The sequence below is a fragment of the Netta rufina genome (genome assembly GCF_964035555.1).
Source record: "Netta rufina genome assembly, chromosome: 3".
In the NCBI taxonomy this organism is placed as follows: domain Eukaryota; kingdom Metazoa; phylum Chordata; class Aves; order Anseriformes; family Anatidae; genus Netta; species Netta rufina.
The window spans coordinates 18,381,005-18,393,060 of NC_140125.1; the positions used below are offsets into that span (position 1 = coordinate 18,381,005).

Sequence of the window (12,056 nt, forward strand, 5' to 3'; positions counted from 1 at the left end):
ACGAAAAGCTGAAGCATTGTCCACTGTTCATTACATGAGGATACCAAGTTTTTTTTTCTGGTAAGGTTATGACTCTCCTAGAAAAATTCCATTTCTCTTCAAGACACATGTTCAGTCTTTCTAAATCCCTTCTGCAGATCTAGTTGCCAACGATATTCACATTTTTTCCTTTCTATCTGTTGTATAATATTGTTGTCTGTGGCTGAACAAATTACTGATTTCTTCTTGAAGATAGCCGTAGTTTCGCTGCAGATTATACAACTGGTAACATCAACAATACAAACAAAAAAACTCCCTTACTTTGACTATGGCTCTAAATTCCAATTAATAGGTGGCAAGAACACACAAGTTATACGGTATACCTGTACTATAGAATAGTAAATAGTAAATGTGAGTTGATTTGTCCTAGCTTGTCTGCCAGTAAAAGGAAGGTAAATTTTTGTACAGTGCCAGCAAGACATTGCAAATTAATCATGGCAGCAAAGCAGATGAACTCCAATCATCCCATAGGATCCTTTGATCCCACAGAAACCATTCCACAATTTCATTGTGAAATTGTAGTTTCCTGTTGCTCTGTGTCCTCCAGTGCTTCTTGTGTTCAGCTGGCAGCATTGCACAGTGGTGCCAAGGGGAGGTAAATATCTCTCTTTGCTGAATGGATAACACCTTCTTATGAAAGTACTGCATGTGAGAATTCAAAATCTCAGCATATTCTATTAATCCTTTTATTTGTTTATGCACAAAATGAGGGAGAAGATGACTTTTATTCTGTAGCAAAAACAGTTATTCATTTCTCTCTTCCCCATATTAGGTTTTATGGACGGAAAATGCTGAATATATTGATGAGTCATCCAAAATTTGATGGGTATTTGAAACAGTTTCTCCCCTCACGCGACTTGCGAGATGTTATGGCAACAATTAAGCAGAAAGTAAGCGCTTGGCAGGAGAGATGTCTCCTTTATGCATGTACTGATGTTGCTAATGTGAGATTTAAAATATTCAGTCTTTCTTTATCTCATTTTTCTTCTGTTGCATCGTTTTGCTCCTGGAAACGAACTGCTGATTCTTAGCATGTTTATCAGCAGACAGTGAGGGAATTAGTATTGTTAGAAATAAAGTGGGTATATGCTGATGTCAACAATGAACAGGAAAGGGAAATAGGAGCAAATGATTTTACCCCCATACATAAAAACACTCTCCACCCCAAATACCCTGTTACCCACGGCCCCCAAAATGCAACAGATGAAAGAAGTAATTGTGCCAAGAAATTTCCCAAATGTACAAAATATACACAAAGCTATCATAATCAGTGGCTATATTATCTGTATTCTAGGAATACTGCCCTGATGTCATGCTCTCTGCAACTACCTGAAAGGAAGCTGTGGGGAGCTGGGGGTTGCCCTCTTTTCTCACAGATGACTCGTGATAGGACTAGAGGGAATGGCCTCAAGTTGTGCCAGGGGAGGTTCAGGTTGGAAATGGAGACATTTCTTCCCAGAAAGAGCAGTCAGGCATTGGGACGGGTTGCCCAGGGAGGTGGTGGAGTCACCGTCCCTGGGGGTGTTCAAGGCGAGACTGGACATGGTGCTTAGGGACAAGGTTTAGTGGGTGACATTGGTGGTAGGGTAATGGTTGGACCAGATGATCTTGAAGGTTTTTTTCTAATATTTTTGTTTTATTTTTTCTTAATGATTCTATTCTATTCAAAGAAGCTCCATGAATTCAGCAGCCAGTGGAAAATCATCCCCATTTTTTTTTAATATCTTCTCCACTTACATTCTAGAATGGAATGCATCTTTCTGCGTGAGTGGAGATAGTGATTGTGAACCAAATCAACTCCCAACATAATGGGCAGAGAGTCCAAAAGTTTTCTGCTATTCTCTCTGACAAGCCTTGTTCCCTATCAGTTTGTATTATTCCCATTTGTGCTTATGTCTAGGGATTTTATAAGATTTTATACTGCTACCCATCATGGTAACACCTACAACCTGCATTAGGTTAGTGATAACAAAACCTTCAGTAGACATCTCTGAATTTCTGGTCCGTCTCTCTCTCTAAGTTATGAAATGTGTTCCTAAGCCTATTTTTGTAGCTGTGATCCTACTTATAATCTGTGTTTTAAACAAACGCTTTCCTATTTTATAAATTAATGTCTATTTGTTTTTTACTATATGTATTTAGGGGATAGAAGACCGTGTATCTGAACTTCCATCTGCCAAGGGCCGCAGGGAGTCTAGGAGCAGCGGTTTGATGGTGTCTCAGGAAAATTTGCCTTCTGATGAAGGGTACTGAACACGTCTGTTTTATTTGTCATAGCATGTGGCAAGCTTTTTGTGTCTCTTCCTCAGTAAAATCTTTCTGGTGGAGCTGAACTGTGCAAGAGATTGTTATCACCAAAAGATTTTAACTTGTTTTTATTTTCCAGTTCAAGGTCCGGCTCTGATGTCCTCATCTTACCCCGTCAGACAGTCCGGCACACATCACTTCGCACTGTGGAAGAGATTGAACAACTCAAGGAGCTTAACAAGCTCCTGACAGCCAAAGAGTTTCAGGCACGAATGGAGGGAATAGTACTCCTCCTAGATCACTGCAAAAACAACCCCCAGCTCATCTCAGCTAACATTGTCCAGGTATATAGGACATGTCAATTGCTTTTTTCCCTTCAGTTTCCTTCCCAAGCCTGTCACAGTAAAGTTAATTTCATGTGTCTTGGCACTACATGCTGGTCATTCAGGACAAGCTGGTCCCTTCTCACCAAAAATAATTTAATTCAACTCCAGGTTTCAAGGCAAGTAATTTTAGTCCAGATGTATTTTTCTGTCTTTTGCCTGTTGGTGCTGTTCATGAGTTGATGATGGAATTTATTGTTGCTGTAGCTTCTTCTGTCTCTATTCCTGTATTAGGGAGAAAGAAAGGAAATCCAGCCACCGAAAACCTGGCAATTACTCTTCAGAAGAAAAATGGTTTGGGATGGGGGAGAGAAGTATCAGGCTGGGTAGATTTAAAAAATAAAAAATAAAGGATTCTCTGTACACTTTATCTTGTCATGTGAAGGCACAACTCAGCCTATTTACTTCCTTTCTCACCCCTTTCTTGATTGGGAAGTCCTGTTTTCACTCTTGGGCTTCTATTTTCTCAAAGAGAAGGAAAATGTCTGGAGACATGGCTTCCTTTTCCTCTTAGCATCTGCTTTTTTCCCCTTTTCCAGAAAATGGTACCTGATAAAGTGATTGAAACTACTTTAATGAGAATCAGCATGGCATGTTAAACTTGAGAAGTCTACCTTAGAGAGATGGTTAGCTAGAGAGATGGTCTGGATCCTGAAGAGTTCATTAGAGCCCTGCTATCCTCCAGACCAATGTTCTGAGAAAGCTAGATAAAACAAACCTTGGATCTCATCCAGACTCAGTTTCAGCAAGATAAAATCTACCCTCAGTCCTTGGGACAACACTATAGAAAAATGAGAATCATAAATAGCTGTTTTCATACCTGTATGTCAAAGATTTTTTTTTTTCCCCATTATTAAGGTGATTTAAAGATTTAATGATAGGTAAAGAGAAACTCCACATAAACTCTCCCATCCTCATCACAGCCTTGTAATAAAATATGAAAATGTTTTAAACCAGCATGGTTGCGCAAATACTACAGTGAGTAACCCAAAGGAAAACAGTGAATTTGTGCTAGTAAACACTGGCTTGACAGAAAGGATTACATTTGTCTTTTATTTGGTTGGGAACTTGTTTCAGCATCCCTTATAGAAACATAGACATTTATGTTTGTTTTCTTAACAGATTTTTGATGTTTTTGTCCTGAGACTTCAGGATTCCAACAAGAAAGTGAATCAGCAGGCACTGGAGGCTCTGGCTTCAATAACACCCATCCTCAGAGACACCTTACACCCAGTGCTGATCTCTCTGGTAGCAGCAGTCACTGACAACCTGAACTCAAAGCACACAGGGATATACACTGCAGCTGTGAAGGTGCTGGAAGCGTCCATTGCTCACCTAGGTAAAGCTGAACTTGGATTTAGACTCGAAGTGTGGACTCCCCATCTCAGAGCCAAGTGAACGCTCAGTCTGTTGATAGTTGTTGTTGTCTGTGGAAAGATTCAGCTGCTGTAAGATGTTTATGAAGTCCTGTCTGAATTCTTTCTATCCCAATCTATTGTGTCTTGTGATGTGCAGCTGAATGGATTCTGCTTATCATCTGGGTTTTATGATGACTAATTCAGCAGAGAGGACGTTATAGGCATTATTCTAAACTCCTGCCAGAAGAGTATGAGGGAAGCAACTGGCATGTCATGTCAGTTTTCTCCCTTCCTCCCAAGAAACTGCATGTGTTTTCTTCTTATTGAATTGGAGTTTTAAGATGTTAATTCCAGTAAGTTTATGTCCACTAAAACAAGGTGACAGTAATGTGTTTTTTTTTCTTTGATGCATGCTGTGAGAAGGGTGGTGGAAGCTCTTTGCCCTTGTTGGGCTTTGTTCCATACTCTGACAGTGATGACTCTCTCAAGAAAATGTATCTGGACTTTGCTGACCTAAAGCTTTGAGCTCACTCATTCATTTTGTAGTTTTTAGGTAGTAGTTTAGCCATACACGGCTCAAATGAAAATGTCCCTTTGAAAGTGAAGACAAAGACCTTGATAAGATTATGTTATGAAAAGTCACAGGGGAGATAGATGGAGATATGTGGAAAGGCTTGCTGGATAGTCAGAAAGACACTGACTAGCATGTATTTCTTAAAAGTATGTGGAGACACTGCCCTGATGTGGTGATTCCCCACTTCCCCTCACCTGCCACAGGTTTCAATTTGCCTTAATTTGTAGACAGTAACCTACAAATAAGAGAATCAGAAAAGCAGAAAGGATGAAAGTGAAGTACAGGAGGTCTCCACTAATGTTTTTCTCAGCTAAGTTTTGTGTTTGATATTAATAATTTACAACAGTGAGCACAAGGATAGAGAACTAGCTGGCACTCTTAAGTTAAGGAGGGGCTGTTAGGGTTGGTTGCAGCCAGGGGACACAGTTAAAAACCAGCCTTAAGTCTGTAGAAAATATTCTCTGTGACTTTTAGCTTATTCTTATGTCCTTTGTTTTAGGCAGCTGGATCCCCTGGAGGATCCCTCTGCAAGAATCTGGTGGAGAAGTGTCAACATTGGCTGTTTTTGTTCTTGCACACATTTCCACCAGGGAAGGAGACCAAGACTGATCTGTGTAGTTTGCTGGGGGTGTTTATGGATTTATATCTTTTCAGTCTAGTGTTTAAAATTCAGTGAGATTCAGACCTGAATCCAAATCCAGACCTGAATTTGCCTCTTGATCTTCTGGTGTAGATTTAGAAGCACATTGACAATACCTGTGCTACCGCTGTCATTGTTGCACCTGTGACTGGAGGTTTCCAGTTCCTGGGGGCTCCTCATGTGCTATTTACTGTGTTTCTGACTTCTATTGAAATGTGAGATGAGAGATGGTGTGTGTGTCTTTGTGCATGCAAGAAGTTTGGTTTTGGAAAGATGGATGCCATCACTAAAAGTGTTCATAGAAGTGTTTTTGTTTTGTTTTGTTTTGTTTTGTTTTGACTGATTAAACTCTACTGCAGAAGAGCAGTTTCCAGGTAAAGTGCTTGGCTTCCAGGGTTGATGCCAAGTTTGCAGATCACTCATATCATCTATGCTCTATATCAAAGGACCTAAATTCCTGCCAGCTGTAACTGGTAAGCTGGGTAACAAGAAACTGCCATGGTGCAGTCCTTATGCACCCATTTTCAGACAAGCCTGAACATGTACCAGCATTTCCCCAAATTCTTGGAAGTCTTTGTATCTGTGCTCCTTGTCTGCTTTGGTACAGAAGGAGCTGAACAATAAATTCTGGTGTACAATTTAGCTAGAATTCAAGGACAAAGGGACTTTTGGAGGTTGTTTGGGTCTGGTTTGACTTCCCAAATTAATTGCTCTGCTGTTGATGTGATACTGGTGCATCAGAACTTCTGCAGAACAGCTTCCTGGAAGATTCTACATTATGGGCACTAGCCAGTCCTGTCTACTTTCTACCTTTGTACTTTGTCTTCTTTTTATTTATTTATTTATTTATTTTTAAAGGGAATTTATGGTTTGCCAAGTTCATTTCTTTAGAACAAATAGGTATAAATCCAGGTGTAAATGATGGCTTGTTCCAAATGTTGTTCTGCATGGGGCAAGATTGCTATAGCCAATAATTACATGGCCAAGGTCTGCTGTAAATTACTTTGCCACACGGATTTATGCCAGCTGTGAAAATGCAGCACTGGGTGAATATGCCTGAAAAATTTACTGTTGAAGAGGCAGGCTTTAAAGGGGAACTAACAAATTTCTCCACATAAGCCTCTTTGTGAACCCAGTGAATGTGCTGACCTGTTACCTTCCCATGCTCTAAATATGCGGTTGCAGGGAGAAGGGTGCAAGACCTGTCCTGCTCTTGGTCCTATTGTGGTGCTTGGGAGAGGGCTGGGGAAGAGTCACAGAATCCTCCTAACAGGATGTGGCAACCATTTCCCTTCAGGGTTTTGTATGGAGCTTTCTGTCATCTTTCTCCCCTCACCAATACTGAGATATGACCTTAAATTTTCAGCACTGGCATATGTCAGAACAGAAGGAAAACACATCTATCTCTTATCAGAAAGACTTTGCACAGAGACATGTTCAGACAAATAATGTGGGGTATATTTATTTATTTTTGGATCTGCTCTTTTTTTTTTTTTTTTTTTTTTTTTTTCACAAATTCAAACAGGCAACTGAATCATGAATATTTCAGAATTCAAGGCTTAGGGCTTTATTGTTGGAATGAAGGCTCTACTGGCAAAATACCTGAGCTAAACCTTTCCTCATGCTTTAGAATTGTTTGCCTTTACAATTTCAAACCCCCCAACAACAGAACTCTCTAAAGGCTACTGCTTCTAGCTTAGAGTCAGTAAGTGCAATGTCTTGCCCCCATTGCTCCACTGAGTTTCCTAGCTGTGAGCCCTGCTATTCCGCTGAGACTCTGTGTCGATGTGCTGCAAATTCTGAGTTTTAGATGAGATTTCCTCATTTGTCACCTTTAATGATCCATGTAGAGATGAAAGCTGGTTATAAGGTTGCTTGATCACTCAATGTAAAACCAAACACAAACAAATAAAAACACAAAGGAAACAAGTAGTAATCCCATTCAACCAACAAACACCACTCTTTTCCTACTCCCTAAACCAAAAATCCTATCCATAAACTGAATTCTTTCCAAATAAAACCTAAATCATTCATCTAGCTTAGCCCTGAGATCAAGTTGGACGTTCCCAACAATTTGTTACACACAGCAGCAATTCGTTAGCTGTGACCCTGGACCCTGTCCTCACTGGAGGGAGCCACCTTGTAGATGGGGGCAAATCAAGTCTTATCACTTATGGCACCAGGACATAGATCTTGCTCTGCTCCTACATCCATCCTAATCTGTCATCTGTCATGAAAGAAAAATCCTTTCGATGGCCACTGCCTTGCACCAGGGTGTGGAGTAAGGCCTGAGTAGCTCCCAGAGTGACCAGCCCTCCAGAAAAGGGAAGGGAAATCTCTCCCATAAGCATTAATGTAGCAAAAAGGGGAACACAGTGAAGGTGAGAGCACAAAGCAGATTCTTCTTTTGCTTGTATTGCAAATGCTGGATCTGTCCTGTGGCCAACAGGTTTAGCTAATGTCTAGTACTGAGAATTAAAGCTGAGTCAATAAGAAAGGAACTGCCTGCTGCTTTTTTTTCTCTAACAGCTATTAAAAGCTGTTCTGTCTTTTGGTCTTTTGAGGCAACTAAAGTAATGCTTGGGTAAATTTGTTATTGACTGGAGCTTTAGTGTTTCAAAATGCTCAGGGCATTTGAAACCCTTAAACTGAAAGGTGAATAGTGACTATACATTTAATTTCCCTATAAAAAATAAATAATTCCTCCTCATCTACCCAAAACCCAAGTGTTTCCATGAAAATCTGTGTAAATACCAATATTATCAATTAATTAACATTTCGTACTGCTTCAAAATCTCCAGATCTCGGAGTGTTTTTTTCTTATTTATTTATTTATTTATTTATTTATTTATTTATTTTTCTTCTTTTTAAAGCAGCAGCAGTAAGGTAACTCTCTGAAGAGGAACAGCAAGTGTGAAATAACATCTGCCAATATGGCAGGATTGTGAGGCAAAAAGCTAAGTGTCTGTTTAGAAAGGTGAATGAGAAGATTGTAATTACCAAAGCAGAAAATTAATTAGAATAACAGGATCAATTCCTCACTTCATGCTTGCAAAAAGATCATTAGGGACTTCCCTTTTATATCTCATATAAAAAGGAGCTCTTAATAGCACAGTGCTACTCAAAACCACTTTGGGACTTGGTTCTGTAATAGTTCACAAAGAAGTTGTCTGTCTGCTTTGTTGGTGCCACTCCTGGAGACACCATGAGGTACTGTAGCACATCCCATGAGCATCTGTCTCATGAGAAGTGTTGCTCAGCTTATCAAAGTGGTAAGACTACAGGATTGCAGACCAGTCTGGGCAACATTTTATAAATTAAAATAAGAACCCAAATCAACAACAGCCAGCATAGGAAAAACTTACAAGTTTTAAAACTTACAAGTTTTTAAAACTTACAACAGTCAAGTATTGGGAAATCTTAGTTTTTCAGTCTCTGTGCCAAGTTCTGATTTCAGGGATGTTACAAGAACCCCTGAGAGGACATGGTGTTAGTGATGAGCAGGTAATTCTCTGTCATACAAGTAACTTGGAGTCTTGTCCATAGGTCCCCCCATGCAACTTACAGATTTAACGCCAGTTTATCTGTAAAGAGTGAATGGATGTGTGGACCTTTGAGCCTTCTCACCCTTTTTCTTCAAGGTTCATCTCTGCAAAACTCCATCATGGAAAACTTACGCCCTGCTTACATGTGATTTAAAATTTGAGGGCCCTCATGAGAAATATGTAATACAGCTCCTTGTACAGCAGTTAACTTTGTATTTACAGTTGTGAAATGAAATCTTTTCTCTTTGAATTTTAAATCCTCCCAAGTAAGCTCTAATGAAAGTGGAAATGCAAAAACACAGAAGCTAGTAGAAATTTATTTTACTTTACAGAATGCCATTGCCTCTGCCTTTTTTTTTTTTTTTTTTTTTTCCTTGTAACCTCTAATAGTAAGCAGAAATAAATGTTTTTCTTTCAGATAACACATTACTGCTGCAAGTGCTTGCCCACCGAGTGCGTTTCCTCAGCGGTCGAGCTATGCAGGATGTCACAGAACATCTGTCAGGTATTGGCTGCTTCAGTCAATCTCCAGGTTTAAATCAAGCAGTCTTTCACAGAAAATGGCAAATACTTAGAGGAAATTCCTCTGAATATATGGTGCAGTAGCTCATCAATCACTAGAAGATTCTGGGCTTCTCCCTCTTGCAAAATACACATAAAAGTTGTATTTGGCAGGATTTTACCTGCATGCTTGTCAAGGCATACAAGTCGTAAAATTGGGACTCCAGTGCTTATCTCTCACTGCAGCATCTCAGGATCCACCTCCAGGAAAGAAAGGAGCTAAAAATACCCTGGCCAGTTCCTCTTATTGAAGGACAGTGCAGTAAAGGTCAAGGAAGTCTCTAAGAGGTCCCTTTCCTGAACTGAATGACCATCCTATAGAAAAAATTATGGTAACTGGTATTTCTGATGATCAGTTTGTTTTGTCAGCATGGGATCCTTATGTTACCGTTGGAAACTTTTGTGGCTGAATCCTGCAGAGACTGGGAATTGCAGTGCAGGTGAAAACTCCAGACAAAATATTACAGGCAAGGACAACGTGCAAGGCAGGATTTGAGAACAGAGGGGCAGAAGTGGGCAATTGATCCCAACCCACCATGGCTCCCTGCCTGTGTTACGGATATAACGTGACACTGACCATTTCAGAATGTATAAACAGTGTATTTCTATATCAGTGGTGTCCTACACACTAAAAATGCAACTGATAATTGATTTATAATAGTAGCTTGCTATGAATGGCAATAGCCAAGGAATGGAAAAAAAAATTCAATCTCTACAAATACTAGAGAAAACTATTTATAGCCTTGCTTTAATTAGGGCTAAAGCCACTGTGAATTATAGCAGCATCTTTTAATCCAAGGTTTAATACACTTTGCTGTTTCATTATGAATCTCAAAAGGACATGTTTAGCCATAGCAAATTAAAAAGGGCCTTTAAAGATAGTTTGAATAAAGTAAATCTCCATAATAATATAATTTAATTTTACAGTTATTTTGATCTCTTTTTCAAATAAAGCATTTGAACATTAATTTGGACTATTTTGGAGAGAGCAGATGTTCTGTCTGGGACTTTGTGGGAACAGACATTCTCGTCTGAAGCTCCACAGTGACTGCTGTGTTTAATAGCACTTAAACTCAAATGAACTTCCATTTTAAACCAGGTGTAATAACCCTGTTCTGCTTACCAGAACTGTTCTTAGGTACTTTCAGCATCTGTTTAAGTGTTGATGACTAATGAGCAGCACAGAGAAAATGGTGGTCCTTCCCCTGCAGAATAATAAATGGTTACTGTATAATGTTTCCACTGAACAGAAAATAAGAGCTGTGTCTCCAGACCATTTCAAATTTTGATCTCTCAGCAAAATCTGCCATGCAAGGAGCCTGTTGGTAGTAAATTTTTGTTTGTATTTACTATAGTTCAGTTCATAAAATGGGCTGAGAACAGATTTCACAGAGAGTAAGAGGGAATGCTTGTTTTTTGGTTCAGTTTCAGCCTCCTATGAAACAGTTTCTGTCTCTATTTCCCTCTTTCAGGGAACACTGTGTAGATAAATGTCATTAAAGTTGTCAGATGCTCAAATGCCATGGCAGTGGGGTATAGGTTATTACCTTAGACATCTTGAAGCTGGAAATAGCTGTTCATTAGAGGCCACCAAGTATGAGGGAAAAAGCTCAAATCAGAGCATTCTCCCAGAGATATCAGTTACTCACTGATGTTTCTAATAAGACTGTCAAGCATCACACATTTTTGTGGTCTGGAGTTCTGAAATGTGGTATATTACTGCCATTTGCTGTGTGCCACTGAGCAAAAGGGAACTGCTAGATTAGACTTGTGGCATTTTTCATCAAAGATCACAAAAAAAGTAATCATACTTTTTATTAGAAATTTTTCAATTATTTCTCTAAGCTGCATTTCAAAATCTTTTACAGCTTCTGTATATAACTTCTTAAAGGAAATAATAAGAGATTCGACATTTTTTGTCATTTGTAACACACAAGTAATTAGTTAAACAATTTGCAAAATGTGTATGATGCACTTTACTAAGTCTATCTTGGACACAAAGCCATTGATTTGGAGAAATTAAGGTCCTCAGAGGTCAATTATTCTGTTCAGTGTATGATCAGCCACTGCTGCCTGTTTCTGGATCATTGTGGCTATTTGTGCTTGCTGGCATTAACTGGGAAAGCCTTCAAAGAACCAAAAATAAAGGTAGGAACTTGTTTGCATTAAGGTGTTAAGAAACTTGTCTCTCTTGCCTGGCAGTACTTGTGGCATCTGTTTATCCCCGGAAAGCCCACGTGGTTGAGCGCTACGCCTTGCCCGTGCTCTGGTACTTCCTGAGCAACATGATCGGGAATGGGGTCCTGCCTGGCCGGAGCAGCAACATCAGGGCTGCAGTCACCAAGCTTGCCAAGAGCCTCTACCAAGAGATGGGCTCCAGCCTCAAGGAGCACGCCGCTGGCCAGCCTCAGCACGTGGTGAAAAACCTCTGGCATGTTTTGGACCTGGATGTCCAGTGAAGAAGTCTTGGTGCACTCCATGCAGGTGGCAGTAAGGCACTGTATGGGGCACATGGAAAAGAGGGTGGAACCCCTGGCATAGGTTTTGTTCTGGTTTTGAAGCACCAGATTTACTCTACCGAGTTTATAGCTACAGATGTACATAGTATATTTTGATGTAAGTTTTTTATTTTTTAAAAGGAAGTATTCTTCAAAAGTTTTATTTTCTTCCCCATGAAGCTTATATAGGTATGAAAAAATAAAACCCATG

The 12,056-nt window shown here is 39.7% G+C and overlaps 1 protein-coding gene across 1 annotated transcript in view; it reads left to right on the forward strand.

The window, feature by feature from the left end:
• The window catches only part of TOGARAM2 (TOG array regulator of axonemal microtubules 2), a gene marked incomplete at both ends in the record, with an annotated part of 32,211 nt that extends 20,405 nt beyond the window's left edge, over positions 1-11,806 (forward strand). Inside the window, 6 exons of the mRNA XM_084285010.1 lie at positions 812-929; positions 2,182-2,285; positions 2,432-2,630; positions 3,792-4,008; positions 9,205-9,291; positions 11,550-11,806. Of these exons, the coding sequence (XP_084141136.1) occupies positions 812-929; positions 2,182-2,285; positions 2,432-2,630; positions 3,792-4,008; positions 9,205-9,291; positions 11,550-11,806 (982 nt within the window). The remainder of the gene's footprint in view (positions 1-811; positions 930-2,181; positions 2,286-2,431; positions 2,631-3,791; positions 4,009-9,204; positions 9,292-11,549) is intronic.
• Between the last annotated feature and the right edge of the window lie 250 nt (positions 11,807-12,056).